The sequence below is a fragment of the Callorhinchus milii genome, unplaced genomic scaffold (assembly GCF_018977255.1).
Source record: "Callorhinchus milii isolate IMCB2004 unplaced genomic scaffold, IMCB_Cmil_1.0 Scaffold15, whole genome shotgun sequence".
In the NCBI taxonomy this organism is placed as follows: domain Eukaryota; kingdom Metazoa; phylum Chordata; class Chondrichthyes; order Chimaeriformes; family Callorhinchidae; genus Callorhinchus; species Callorhinchus milii.
In genome coordinates this window covers 5,019,850-5,035,378 of record NW_024704756.1, presented here as the reverse complement: position 1 = coordinate 5,035,378, position 15,529 = coordinate 5,019,850, and the positions used below count along the sequence as shown (strand labels likewise).

At 41.2% G+C, this 15,529-nt stretch overlaps 2 protein-coding genes across 4 annotated transcripts in view; one reads left to right on the top strand and one right to left on the bottom strand.

Moving 5' to 3' along the window:
* Positions 1–915: 915 nt before the first annotated feature.
* Positions 916–10,441, top strand: si:ch73-335m24.2 (protein eva-1 homolog C). 2 transcript variants are annotated; one of them, XM_007891800.2, is made up of 8 exons: positions 916–1,114; positions 3,018–3,217; positions 4,576–4,699; positions 5,005–5,157; positions 6,675–6,818; positions 6,909–6,980; positions 7,915–8,010; positions 8,867–10,441. In XM_007891800.2, exons 1-8 carry the CDS (start codon positions 1,012–1,014, stop codon positions 9,238–9,240), a joined length of 1,266 nt encoding a protein of 421 aa, XP_007889991.1. In that variant the 5' UTR covers positions 916–1,011; the 3' UTR covers positions 9,241–10,441. The 2 variants fall into 2 exon arrangements, with proteins under 2 accessions (XP_007889991.1, XP_007890000.1); XM_007891809.2 differs by lacking the exon at positions 7,915–8,010.
* A 1,713-nt stretch (positions 10,442–12,154) lies between these two features.
* Positions 12,155–15,529, bottom strand: part of ocrl (OCRL inositol polyphosphate-5-phosphatase) — a 31,549-nt gene continuing 28,174 nt past the window's right edge. For both annotated transcript variants that reach the window (XM_042340627.1, XM_042340628.1), the window contains one exon: positions 12,155–15,213. In XM_042340627.1, the coding sequence (XP_042196561.1) occupies positions 15,065–15,213 (149 nt within the window). In that variant the 3' untranslated portion in view covers positions 12,155–15,064. The remainder of the gene's footprint in view (positions 15,214–15,529) is intronic.

The window sequence follows — 15,529 nt, the reverse complement described above, 5'->3', positions numbered from 1 at the left end:
AAAGAACCAACTCTTGTACCTAAAGCCTTTCGGTCTACGTTCTAACATTGTGGCTATTAAATATCCCTTGGCAATATTTGAAAAAAGGGAATTTCTCCCAGGGTCCTGCATATTGCTAATAGCTTCCACCTTTGCCTACAAACTAGTCACTACACTTTAGTAGCAATTACCTACGGTGCATTTTGAGATATTTGCACTTGATGATCCACTGCATTGTGTAAGAAATCAACGACAGCAATTACAAGAGAAATGGTTGAATAAAAATAAATGCCAGAAGAAAGCATTGGGGCGGGTTCAACTGAAGGGATTTCACATGAAACAGAGTCAAACTAGTTTTATAATCTTTACTCACAAAACACATAATCATTACACTTCATAGTCTATTCTGTGAAGAGCTTTGGGGCATCCTCTCAAGGTGAAAGGTGCTACACCGAATATAAGGATTATTATTATCATCCTGCAGGTCTTCGCATTGTTGCAACAGATCTCCAAACTGTGTCTTCCCAAAATAATTCATTGTTTTGCAGATGGAACAGAAAAGGTGGCAAGTTGAAGTGAGTATAGGGGAGGGAGAGGAAATCAATTCGCTGTTCAACAGTGGCACTGAATTAATCAATTAGAGAAAGCTAGGTGCTCAGAATATTCTATTAATTGCATTAACAACTCAATTAGTACTCGCCAAAATTATTGCCATTTGAGACTTTGGAGGCTTTGATAGCGGTGAAAGTATTGAAATTCCTCGTGGTTTACCTTGGGAGCTATGACACTGGGCTGGCATTCACCAACAGCTGCCATTATCTAATACTTCACAAAAAAACGACTGTGTCTAAGCCCTTAGCGCCAGCCCACACTCTGTCCCCAGCTATAGAAAGCAGTCGATTCATCACAAGACCATTGAAAGCATCGTCTTCTCTGGGAGCCTGATACGACATGTGACAGGGTAAACTGAAGTGGTTACTCTGCCCGTTAGAATGAAAATCTACCAGGTTTCAGACATCTCGAACACAGAGTATGAATTCACCAAAGGTGTCCTGGGGCCACCTGGGACTCTCACCTGTTACTATTGTCTGGCTGTACCTATGGTCTCAGATTGGAGCTGCTCCTAATTTTTCAGGTAAGTGCCTGCTTACACTTGGGCTCCTCGTATGGATTTATTTTTGCAAGGTTCCCTTCAAAGAATGCACTACATTGGTAGTCAAGCACCTTTGTAAGATCTTTGCATTATAATAATAATCTTTGAAACGCGGTAGCCAATTGCTCAAAGCAGTGTTCCACAAACAGTAGTGAATTGATTGACCAATTTTTTTTTAAAAAATGTTTATAACCCCTGTTAAAGCGATCCGCCAATTGAACAACTAACAACCGGGTTCCTACTTATTGCTGGGTAAACAGAGGCGTCTGGAGTAAAGAAACTTGCCCAACATTTCGCCCTGCTCGGGAATCAAACCCAGGTCTTCTTGCTTGCGAAGCGAGTGCTCTAACCACTGAGCTGTAGGACTCAACATTGAACGAATAATAATAATAATAATCCTTGCAGTTGGTATAGCACTTTTCACGTCTTCTACAAGTCTCAAAGCATTTCACAGAATATACTGTAAAGTGAATTCACTGTGTATTTGTGGGCGAACAAGCAAAAAAACACGGAAAAGCGAATCCTGTGGACCAGTTTTCCGCATGTGTTTTACACTGCAAGTTAAATAAAAATGCGCTAAGAAGCTTTTTCACAACACGTTAAACAAGAACTCTGGAAGTGGAAAGTGACCGCACCCGAGCAAACCTGTGGCCAAAGAATTCTTCCTCATCCACGGTGACTTTGCGCACAATGCCTCGGAAATATAAATGACTCTGTTCTTGGAGACATTTTTTGAATCTAAAAAAAACCTCCATTGTGTTTGCTGATTGCGTTCTTAATAATTAAAAAAGACGTTGAATCACTGTTATTCTGGGCCAAGTCAAGGCGATGAAATATCATGTTGAGGGTCCCATGCCTTCCTGAGTGAGTAACAGCACTGGCATTACCTGGCCACATATCAGACACGAGATGGATCAGATCTCAAGTGAAGTCCCACAGTGTAGTGGTTAGCTCGCCCGCCTTGCAAGCGAGAGGGCCCAGGTTTGATTCCTGGGTAGAGCGAAACCCTAGGCAAGTTTCCTTACTCCATGTGCTCTGTTTACCTAGCAGTAAGTAGGAACCTGGTTCGTAGTTGATTGGCGGATAGCTAACTGGGGTAATAATGCTTAAAAAAATATTAATTTGATCACTCAATCCACGACTGTTTGAGGGATACTGCTGTGCGCAATTGGCTGCCGCGTTTCATCCACAAAATTTACTTCACAATAAATCCTGTGAAGCGCTTTGAGGCGTCTCGAAGACGTGATAAGGCTCTATATCAAATGCAAGGATTATTATTATTATAAGTGCTCATTGTGTGCAGGAGACTGGCACAGCAGCGTGTGTCTGGCAACAACCATCGCCAGCTGCAGCAGCTGAGGAATGAGAAACACTGTGCGGAGTTAGATAAGAGATTTCTCCAGGGTTTTCAGAGAAACAATGTCATTGTGGGCACTTAACTAAGGAGGATTATTATGCATCCTGTTGACCCCACATGTTTATCCCTTTTGTGCTCCTTAGGGGAAAATGTACAGGCCAAAGAATGCAGAATATCAGAACCATAATTCAAGTGTGTTTAAACGTGTGGGTTTCATTTTAAGCGAGATTGTTACAACTCTTCTGCCTGGTAGTTAAGTAAGATCAATATAAATAGTCAGTATTCTAATTCAGTTCTTAAACTGCTATTTCAGAAGTAAAATCCTCTCTTTCCGTCACTAGGGGTCCCGTCGGGGTGTTTAAGTTTTTGATGCATATAAGTGAACCTGTGAATGCTGAAACACAGAGTGGAATGGATAGAATGAGGGTAAATGGGGCATTAGCTGGGTGGCTGGGTGTCAGACCCAGGTGGAGAGGGGGGGGGCAAATTGTTCCCGTGATTCTTCAGTAATTTGCTTTCATTCTCCAGATTACCTGCTGAAGGTTTTGCAGAACCACACGGTGCAGGCATGTGACGGGGAGCAGTTGCCAATAAACTGCCCACCTCAGAGCACCATCAGTGTTCTGTCTGCCTTCTACGGGCGTCGGATCGCCAGCCAACGTCTGTGTCCCACTGCAGGAAACACGACCAGCGAAAGCACCAACTGCATGGCTCGCACTACTGTACCGGTGAGGAACCTGATTTAAGGCTGCAAATGTGGCTTAATCGTTCAATAGCTCGTCAGTAATTCAACTCGATGGACTCTGGGAGTAAACTGCCCCAGGAGGAGGTCTGAGTAGCTGATCGTCAGAAGGTTGTAGGTTCAACAGCAACAACTTGTGTTTATACCGCACCCTTCGTACAGGTAGCGTCTCGGAGCATATAAAGCTCTGTGTCAGAAGTTTGAACTCACCGTCTAGGATGACATTCCAATACAGTACTGGAGGAAGGCTGCTTTGTTGGAGATCATGTAGTTTGGATGAAACATTAAACCGAGGTTCAGTCTGCCTGTTCAAGTGGAAATTAAACGTCCCACAGCACTGCTCGATAAGAGAAGGGAGTTTCTCCCAGAGTCCTGGCCGAAAATCCCCTAGACAAAAAAAGGCTCTATGATTCTATTATTCCGGGCAGTCAAAGGGAATGAAACATTGTGTCATGGGTTCCATGCCTTCCTGAATGAGTAACAGCACTGACAATACTGGGCCACATATCAGATACGAGATGGATTAGCCCACAAGTGAGCAGGAGGCTGACACAACAGTGTGGGTCTGGCCATGACTGTTTGTGGAACATTGCGTTGTGCAAAACTGATAGGCGTCTATAAAATGCAGTCACTGAACTTTACAGTCTTGTGAAACACTTTGAGACATTTTATAATAATAATAATGCTTGCATTTGATATAGCGCCTTATCCTGTCTTTGAGATGACTCAAAGCGCTTCACTGAATATATTGTAAAGTGAATTGACTGAATTTTGTGGATGAAATGCAGCAGCCAATTGCGCACAGCAGTATCCCACAAACAGCCATGGATTGAGTGACCAAATTATTATTATTATTATTATTTTTTAAAGGATTATTACCCCCGGAAAAGCGAACCGCCAATCGACTAACAACTGGGTTCCTACTTACTGCTAGGTAAACAGAGGCGTGTGGAGTAAGGAAACTTGCCCAACGTTTCACCCTGCCCGGGAATTGAACCCAGGTCTTCTGGCTTGTGAGGCGAGCACTCTAACCAGTAAGCTACAGGACTCCTTGACATAAAAAACATCATATCAAATGCAACGATAATTGTTATTAGACATGAATCTTCCATAGACAACCACTGTGTTTAAAGGTGATCAAAATCAGCATTTGACTAATGGAATCATTGGGAGATGAGCCCAGATTGAGGTGGAAATAGGGGTGAAATATAAGTTTGCAGGAGTGTTCCCTTCACTATTCTTCTTGGCAGTTTGATTCAACAGGTTAGATTCTCTCACCACCACATTCCTCCTCTTCCTCCTCCTCTTCACTCCCCGGATAATCCTCTATCTGTTGATTTACAGAAAGTGTTTGACGAATGCCAGGAACAACGCTCATGCCAGCTCTCTGTCAACAGTCGGGTGTTTGGACTCGATCCCTGCCCAGGAACCACCAAATATCTGATCATTTCCTACAAATGCAAACCCGGTGAGTACGAAAGCAATGCACGGAATGGAGCAAAGTGGCTGAATATCAGATTTTGCACATTATTTTACCAGCGCTTTACCCACAAAATACACGGTCAATCCACTTTGCAATATATTCTGTGAAGCACTTTGAGACATCTCAACGACATGATAAGGCACTATATCAAATGCAAGGAGTATTATTATTATTATTATCTCTTCCCATATCCTTCTATTCCCCTCTCCATCATGTGAAGGTCCAGTTTCCTCTTGAATGCATCTACACTATCTGATTTATGCACCAATCCCTATGTGTTAATACTACAGATGGGCACAAAAGGAAAGCTGTATGTGAGAATGAAAAACTGCGTCTCCACTGCAAGAACCACACCATCCTGGTCATTTATTCTGCCAGCTTCGGACGATCCCCGAATGGGAATGTGGACTGTCCCTCGATCAACAGCTCAGCACCGGATATTGGTGAGTTACAACAGGGAGGTCAAAATTAGATGCAAAAAAAAGCATCGAGAACAGCACTAAAAAGGTTATTTCACAGACAATAACTGGAGTGTTTCAGAATGTTGTGGTATTCGTTAGAGACAAATGAAGATAATCATCATTCTTTTTTTAGTTTAATTCTCTCTCTTCCTCTTCCCCCCATGAAGGCATTGATTCTTCCTGGGTACCTCTGCCTCTACAAAGCACTATATTTGAGATTGGACAGCAGTGAATGCCAAAAGCCGAATTGCCTGTTGAACTCATCCAAGAAAAGCCCAATTCCTTTCTCATCTGCTGTCCCCTTGTTCACTTTCCACTACAGGGGGGAAGGGTGGGGGGACTTGCCAGTGGATATGGTACAGGAATCGTGGCTGTTTGTTGCCCTTCTTACTCTCCCTGATATCAGGGAGCACCCTATACACTGATCTAGGCCACTGGGGAGGCCTTAAGGCAAGAGGTTACAACAGTGAAAACGTCAGTGTAACATTTTTGGATGAGTGTGTGTGCTGGAGCAGAGGGCAGCACAGATTTACAGCTCACAAACCAAATGGATCTGCTGTCGAGTATTTTTTTTTCCCCAGCTGTTCCAAGTTCACAACCCCCTTTTCCCTGAATCTATTACGAATTCCAGCCAGCGTTTTACTGTTATCCTTTCAGATTTTTTTTCCAGTGTGTACAGGCCAAGCATCCAGGAAAACACTAGGGAAAAGCCGCGTAATTAAAAGCGCGTTGCAAGTCTCAATAATTCCACTCAATCTCACTCACTATTTATACGTGTTCCCATTCCCTCGACTCAATGTCTAGCCATACAAATAGTTTATTTGCAGAATTTAGAGTTAATACAGCATTCTGTGTGATGCCCCCATTACAGTGTCTCTCAAAAATGCAACAAGTCACTTCTTTCGGGAGTGAAAATATTATGGTAAAGAGCGACATCGGCTGGTGATCCAACATGCACTTCACTGGCCTGGGGGAACTCCGCTCCGACCTTCCCGAAGGCAGATCGCATCGAAGCCGATTTCTCACCGTCTACACGTCCCACATCCTGCTATCAGCGGGAATCGCTCTTCCTAACTTCACATCATCTCCTTGTCATTGCAGTCGTTTTCCTGCAACAACACATTAAAAAAAAATTCAAAAGCAACGAAATAATCGGACTCAGTCTGACTCGTTCCTATTCCTTCAGGACAAACAGATGCAGCTGATTTGGCTGATCCCTCTCTAGTAGTCATATAATTTGGCTGATATTTAAGGTCAAGGCTCCTTCAAGGGGCAATTCCAGTTCTAATACTCAGAAGATCCAATGTTTGAATAAATTTGCTGTGCACAAATTGCCTGCTGCATTTGCTTACCAAGTACACAGTCACTACACTTTATAGTAAAATCCCGTGAATCCTTTGAGATGCCCTCCTGAAAGGCGAAAGGGGTGTCAAAGGTGTTTTATCAAATGCAAGGATCGTCATTATTATTATTATTAATAATAACTTTGTTTGTTGCAGAATGTTTATCGTCTACTGCCCTAAGACAATTGTCAATGAGATGCCATGGGAAACCCAACTGCACGGTCATTGCCAATGTGCTGAGCTTCGGCAACCCCTGCTTTCCTGGAGTCCGCAAGCAACTCAAAGTAGCGTATGCCTGCGGTAAGAAAAGCACCACCTGTAAGATAACACTAGAAAATCTAGGCGAGAGAGACTCTGCTTCTAATGATTTTGTGTACGATTACATTTCAGCTCCAAAAAGGCTGTTTGAAGAGGCCAGTCAAGAATCGGTGAAGCCTTTCTTAATATCAGATTACACCCACGGTAACACTTCAAATCCTTGGTCAACTCCCGCGCTTTGTGTTGAGTAAACATACTCAGTAGATTCCCATTTGACTGATAGAAAGGCGGCTATTGTTCCACTGAGAAAAGTTAAAGATAGGTTAGATGTTCATAGGCTGTCTCCACTTGTTGGTAAGTGTCAAAGAAACCAGAAAATATGAGAGGACATAGATGTGATAGTTGGTCTAATAGAAAGTTTAAGAGGAACTTCTTCACACAGGGTGGTCAGAATGTTCAACTCACAGCTGGAAGCTGTGGTTCAAGCAAAAAACAGCAATGCATTTCAGAAAAAACATGATGGATACATAAGGGAGAAGGGAACTGAGAGATTATTTCTGTTAGGTAAGGGCATCAAGGGATGTGGGGCAAGGGCGGGTAATTGGAGTTGAAGTACAGATCAGCCATCATCTTACAGAATGGTGGAACTGGCTCAAGGGGCTTAATGGCCAAGTTCTGTTCCTATGTTCCTAGATATAGGAGAGGGGAAATGGAAGGGATGGGGTCTTGGGCGTAATATAACCACCAGCACGGACTAGTTGGGTTGAATGGCCTGTTTCCATGCTGTTTCACTCCATGTAACTCTATATAAATACTATTATCCACACTACAACAATGCACCCTGAAATATTATCGTGCACACAATTTGGGGTCCCAAGCCTTGGCTCTCACAAACTCACACCCAAGACTTTCTGGAAGTAGGTAAAGGGGTGCTTCTGTCCAGGGAGAGAGAGAGAGAGCAGCACACCATACCAGATGCAGGGAAATCTCCACGTGCAGGTGCCATATGTAGAACTCTGTCGGGTTGGACACTACTAAGCACAGTGAGGAGTTTCCTCATGTGTCAGACACCCAGCTGACCAACAATAAAGTCCAGATGAAACATGCTTTCAGTAAGGCTGTACCTTATGTGCTGCAGGTGGCTGGTATAACGGCCCAAGAATGTCGAGGCTTCATGCAAAAGATGCCATCATGATTGTTAGCAGTTCTTGGGCCACTCTTGCCCACATTAGGGGTATGTTTCCACGTCTTTCCAACATGCGTTTCATAATGTAACACTAAACACGTTCTACAAATGGTATCAATTGATCCACGTTGAGAATGCAAGAATTTTACTGTTTCACTTTAACCTTCTAACACTGTCCTGCACCATAGTTTATTGTGGGGGAACAGGCTTAATGGGCTGACTGGCCAATGTTTTCCAATGTTCTGCCCAACACAAAATGCCTACAAAATTTGACAGTGGACTTCAATGTAATTATAATTTGTCACTATGATTTAAGTTGTTTTTGGAATGACTATCACACGAGAGACTATGATCAGTGAATAGAGGCCATAACACTTAAGATTTTCACCAAAAACCAAAGGGAGAGATTTGCAGGTTTTTTTTATATTATGATGATATAATCAGTTTATTAGGACATGGAATGCCCTACCAAAATTCCTGTAGCTTAGTGGCTGGAGCATTCACCTTGCAAGTGAGAGGACCTGGGTTCGATTCCTAGCAGGGTGAAACATTGGGCAAGTTTCCTTATTCCACAAGACTCTGTTTACCTAGGACTAAGTAGGAACCTGGTTGTTAGTTGATTGGCAGATCATTTTTCCGGGGGTAAAGATTCTTTCAAAATAAATAAAAATAATGTGGTCACTCAATCCACCTATGCTCATGGGACACTGCTGTGCGCAATTGGCTGCTGGGTTTCGCCCATAGAATATAGTCAATTCATCAATCCACAGTAACAGTATATTCTGTGAAGCGCTTTGTGACGTCTCGAAGACGCGATAAGGCGCTATATCAAATACAAGTATTATTACTATTATGCTTTATTATAGATGCTGCTTCTTGACGTGTGTGATCTCTCTCACTTCAGGTCTCCCAGAGAAGGTAGCCTTGTACTTTGTGTCTGGGGTGTCCATTGGCTTAGTCTTGATCCTCTGCACGTTTGGATTCCACATGGCAGTGCTAAGAGACATCAGGAAGCTCTGCAGTGAGCCGGACGATGACAACCAAGGTTCTGAAGATGGACTTACCAAGATTCGAGATGACGATGACGACGACTCCTCAGACACCTCATTCCGACAGCTGACCAGGCAATACAGGACCTCGGACAACATCTTCAGCCCCCAGGTGGCCGCTGTGATGATAGAGAGAGTGGAGCAAAAGGAACAAGGCGACAATGAAATGTGGCTGAATAAAGAATCCAGCCCATACGCCATCCCAAACCATAACCAGCATTCCAGGTGAAGGATGAGGGTAGGATTATATGGCAAAGGGCAGGAGTAAGTTTCTAAAGAGGTTTTCAGTTTCTCAGTGATGGTGAATGTGCAACAAACACACCATATGGTGAGGTTCGCTCTAATACTGCACAGTGCTGCCATCTCCTGGGTATATGTGCTTCTCTCAAGTTTTCTCATTTCTTTTCCTTCAGCCATAAAGCATTCACTTCAAATTAGTGAATTTTTTAAAATAGTTTTCCCTTCTATTTAAAAACATCCCTTGTTTTTAATATAAAAATGAATTGCTTCTCTCTTCCCAGACCTTTCCTGCTTTGTATTTCTGATTTCTTCTCCACAGGTTAGGTATTATTTCCTGCTGGTCAATAAACTTATCAATACCGATATTGTATGCTTATAATGAGGAAAGCACTGTGCCACTATAGGTAAATGGTCTGACCTGCAAAATGCCTTGCCCTTTGTGTTTCTTTCATTCTTCCTCCACTATATTTTTGCCTCTTTGACCATTTATTTTTTCTTTATAATTAAGACATGGTGCGCAGCGTGTAAATAATCCAAATCTTTTATACTAAGGTCCTCTTGTGTGACTCTAAATGGCACCATGTTCACTTTTAGCTGTTATACCAATGAGCTTCTGAAAGAAAAAAATATCCTACATCAAAATAACACGTTTGACCAATTGATCTTGGAAAATGAAAGGGTTCAAACACAACAGGGACAAGTTTAAATTGGGGTTTTTATAATCTTTGCATTTAGGAGTAAGGAGGGAATTAGCGAGGAGGGAGGCCAGATGGAAGTTTTTGACTCTTGAAGAATAATAAGCAGACTCAGTTCGCAGGACGAGCCACTGAAATTGAGAGCATAAATAAGTTCAAAGAGGAATCAGAAAGTAGACTTGAGGGGTGTAATAGCCTATACTTGTTCTTAAAACCTTTTCTGTTCCATTGGTCCACTAACCGACATTGTTAAAAGATTGCAACAAAAACTCTAATATTCACTTTGAACCAAACGTCAGCTTAATAATAGTTGCATTGCTGTGAAGTGACCCCAATGTTCGCTTCACTAAAACATCAGTGACTTTACCCTGCTGCACAATTTCTTGCTGCTTTTAATTGCGAATATAGGCGATTGGAATTGTGGAAATGTTGTTCAGCTGGTTCCTGCCGTTAATGTTCTGTAATTTGATAGGATTAAAGCCATATTGCACCTAATCAATTGTTTGATTGGATCTAAGTACCAGAGTCAGCACAAACACATTCATTCAAGAGTGAATCCAAAGTATTTCATGTCCATTCACCATGTCATTTAATAGTTTGTCTTTCTCACCATCACAACACAGCTATTGTCTGTCATCACAAAGTGTCAAAGAACAGAGCCACCCAGCTGCACTGCTGAGACCGGATATATCATCAACAAGTCTATATATATATATATATATTTTAAAATACCCAGAAGAGAATTACATAAAATATTAATGAAACATTTGAGCTTTGCTATTGTTAAATATATGCAACATAAACTAGTTGATTGGCGGCAAATTGAGATGTGATGATCATCATCGATGTTTCAACTCACTGTTGGCCACTGTGTACGCATTCTCTCCTTTATTCATATTGCAGTTTATCTGGAAAAGGATCAGGTTTAAAAAGAACATTCTTTCCCAAATGGATTCAGACATGTATACAATTGCATTGGATGATCAAGTACATTTTTACTTGTGCCACTGATTTATTTCTGGATTCCTTACAGCCTTTTCACACCTCCTTTCCTCTTGGGTTGGTCTACAGATTTCTTAAGATTCTTTAGAAGCTTTCTCTTAACATCATTACTGTGTGAGTTGTCAAGGTGTTCATTCTGTGTGCTTCATTTTACCACTTCGCCTTATGCTTCCATTTAGTAACAGTGACAATATAATGAGCAGCGTACTGCAGCTAACTCTTGTAGTTTGGTGGTTAGAGCACTTGCCTCGCAAGCAAGAGGACATGGGTTCGATTCCCGGGCAGGACGAAAAGTTGGGCAAGTTTCCTTACTCCACACACTTGTTTACCTAGCATTAAAAAAGCTTCCAAAGAATCTTAAGAAATCTGTAGAACAAGCCAAAAGGAAAGGTGTGAAAAGGCTGCAAGGGATCTAGAAATAAATGGTAGGTACCCGGTTGTTACTTCGATTGGTAGATCACTTTTCCGGGAGTAATAAACCCTTAAAGGGTCACTCAACCCATGATTGTTTGTGGGACAGTACTGTGTGCAATTGGCTGCCACGTTTCACCCAAAATATAGTCAATTCACTTTACAATATATTTCGTGAAATGCTTTTTGAGCCATCTCGAAGACTTGATAATGTGCTATATAAAATCCAATAATATCAAATATTATTATATTATTATAACACTGACCAGACCGGCTATTGCCATGTTTCTCAAAGTATTGATCACGTAATAATCCTTGCATTTGAAATAACGCCTTTTCACCTCTTCTAGACATTTCGAAGCGCTTCACAGAAGACTGTAAAGTGAATTGACTGTATATTTGTGGGTGAAACGCAGCAGCCAATTGCACAGAGCAGTTTCCCATAAACAGTCGTGGATTAAAGTGACCAATTTTACTATTTTTTTTGAAGGATTATCAGACGTATTGATAAATACGTGATTGATATGTTGCAATAAAAAAGTCACTTTTAGCCATTTAGTGATGTATAAACACCATAACTGACCGCCTTTATCTACATTGTTGTTTTAATCCAAAATCATTTTTTTTAAATAAAAATATCGACAACAAATTTAATCTCCTTCAATAGTGTAAATTCTACTCACAGTCACGAGATCCTGTTTCAATTCTGTATCACGGAGCTATGCTAGAAGGGATTTTAAGATACACAGAGGATGCATGGCCCATAATCCAAATACAATGAAAAAGAAACATCAATTCACTTCTTCATAAAATTTAATCAATGTATCAATAAATTACCATTACAAATGGAAAATAAAATGCATAAAAGCAGTACAAGCAACGTTTACATCACTATCATAGCACCTACAGAACAGTTTCATTTACAATGAATATCCATGTACCAAGTATCAGCTGTTGGCTACTATGCTCAGACAATGACAAGGAAGCTGTCACTGTCAATGTGTTTTGCTCCCAGTGCTTACAACAGGTGGAAACTGAAGCAGAAGTCATTTTGCCAGCCTACAAGGTGACAGACACTTTCAGCACAACACCAAGTTCTGATTATTTAGTCATCTTTAAAATGTAGATTCTAACCATTAACTTTGCTATATTAAAATACATATTTGTAGGGTCATAATCCTGTGGACAACTATTCACTGAACAAAAAAAATGCCGCAGTCAAAAACAGAAATATTAATTCCTACCACGTGAACCATTCTGATCAAATCGAAGTAGGGATTGTCTTTCAAATGAATTTCACTCCCGCCCCCCAACCCCCCACCACAATTTGTAAACACAAAACGCCAATTCTATTTCAATGTATTAAAGTCTGGTTGTAGAATATATGTACTCTCTCTGCAAAGTGGGTGATAACATTTTTTTGATACAAAAAGCCTGGGGGACGATCAAACTGATGCAAGTGACATCAATAAAAGTGCACTTGTTGTCAACAGAGCACACTAGACAGAAATCATAGCGGTCAGTCTCCTTTCCTGCAGCCCCCACAGCACTTTTCTTGGTCTTAAACATATATGAAGAAATTCCTCTCTATAATGTTCTTGGAGAAAGGCGACTTCTACCTGCCGATGACATGTAATCTCGAACCTTGAGCTGTGTGAAAACTACAGGCCTAAAATCTGAATTTCATTATATACGTGAAGCTGGGCGATTTGATACAAGCGAGCCATAACTAAGCTTTACCCCCATCTTACCCATCCTCAACCCAGGTATTATCCACTGACTCAACTAATGCATGTAATCTGCGACTCCTGGAATGACTACACTTAAAAACGCCAAGGTACTCTGTAGCATTATGTGCAATGAAGCTTCTGAGACACACTATATTAGAGATAAACCTGCTGAAGAGAAATGATCACAATGGTAACGGGCTATGAAAAAAAAGCACACTCTCAGTGAGATAGGAGGGTAGTGATGGATTTCAGATTCAAACTTTAAATAAATTTGGAAAAGTACCATTTATTAAATGACACGCTGTTGCTGATAACGCAGTAAAATATAGACAAAAACAAAGGTTGAGAACAATCGCTAACAACGTATTAAGGCTTGGTTGGGTAGCATAATGGCACCAACTCTTAGCTCCAATGTCAATGCCAAACAGCAGATGGAGCATATTTGATCCTCCAATCCACTGGGTTGCATAAACTAATTCTGAGTGGAGGCTGTAGTGTCTTTTTAAGTGGACATAAAATCAAATGGGATGCCACGTTTGTAGGAACGGGTATCTTGGGCCTCGAGTGGCTGCTAACGGGTATATGGGTTGAGGTCTGCCAGAAAACTACCCTGTCCTCTTTCCTCGCTTCAGCAAAGAGAAAATTGACTAGTTTGTTGGTGGTGATTGGTGGTGGGGGGGGTAAAGAGTCAGTAAAGTGTGCCTGACAACTTGCTTTAACAACTGTAGGATTTCAACGATCAACTCTATCCTAATTAGACTGAAACAAACATACAAGATCACATCCATCACACACTAAGTTTATGCAGAAGTGAAAAATGCTGCTGGTATCAGAATCGCTACTAAAAGGAATGAAAATGGCCCCATGAGTGACTGAATACCAAATCTCACTGAAGTCACTGAAACATGTGCAGCCATAACAGTAAGCCCTGGAATGTGCAGCAAGACAGTCCTTTCCATCCTAAATAGTCATATTCAAATTTAAAACACTTGTTGAAGAACAAGTGCGAACACAATCAGTAATATGTTACATAATTGGTTATATGTCGATCAGGGATGATTCTATAAACTGGCTTTAATGCAATAATTCTGCCAAGACTGTAAAACCTCTGGATTTTGGAGGTTGGGGTAACACCAATTCATTTTCTTTGGTTCTCGGGAAATCAAGTTTTCTGCTTTTGAAATAACTGAAATACGGATTATCAAACAAAATCGTTAAACTTTGTTATTCGTCTAATTGCATACGATTATATAATTTGTCGAATAGAAATCAGGGGAATAAATTGGAAAAAAAAAGTAAGCTATACAAAGCTTGTGATATGTGCAGAAAATAAAACGGGTTGCCTTATGCCCACAAACCTGTTGACTCCAATTTGTGGCAAAAGCAACTTTCCTCAATTACGTAAGTGCTCCCGATATTGGTTGAATTGACTGAGAATGAATGACTTGTCTGCAATAATAATTAGAATGGAACACATCCTTTAAGCCTCCAGTGTCCCCAGAGAATTCAGTGATGTCTCATATAGGCTGTCGAATGAATTCCAGTCACTGTAGTCACCAGCGGCAAACATGGACTCCAGAGATCAAGGTTGATCTTTCCCTCCAGCATAATTAATTCTGAACATTTAGACAAGGAAGGGCTTCTGGAGATCTCCATGTTAGGTAATCATGTGAGGGGCATGCTTACAGCAAATCATGGAAATCGTATAGGAGCTGCCACCATTCACACAGTCCAAACTTCCAGCAAACAATAAAAATATACAAACGGTTTGAAATATTGCAATGGTATGAAACACCAGTTTTAGACGTACAAAATTGAACTGGTCCATGCAGGTTGTAAAATAATTAAAGACAAAGTCTACTTCCACCTACCCCCCACCCCACCCCGCGCTGCACTTTTGGAATGTGCTGTGAACCCAGATGGGCGAGTTTTCGTATCATTCGATCACCACTGAACACATCATTTGCAGCTACTGTCACAGTGCAATAAAAGTATTATCCCATTCATCCACTCCGCTATTGAGGAAGCCAAAGATGAAGCTCATGGCACGCTGACGATCACTCTGGGTCTGCTTCCCAAGTAAGTTTGGAGGTGGCCTCAACAGCAGACTTGCAAAGAGGGTGGCTACAGGGGACAGGGTAGAGAAAAATAAACAGATACATCATCTTCAAAAGCAAGCGGATTAACAGATTTTTTTTTGAAAATTTCATGATTTACTCAGAAGGGTACAAATAAAAAAAAAGCTATTAATGTAAACTGATGAAAAAAGGATCAGAGGTCAAGTTAATAACTAGAGTGTCTCCTCTTTGATCCCCACAACCCAAAAAAAACCCACCTTATTGCTCAAAAGTGTGTCTTCAAGTAACTGTAATTGTGCTTGATTCAATATCAGATCTGAGACCGGCACCCAAACCTGCATCTTTCCCTGCCAAGTTTCCAT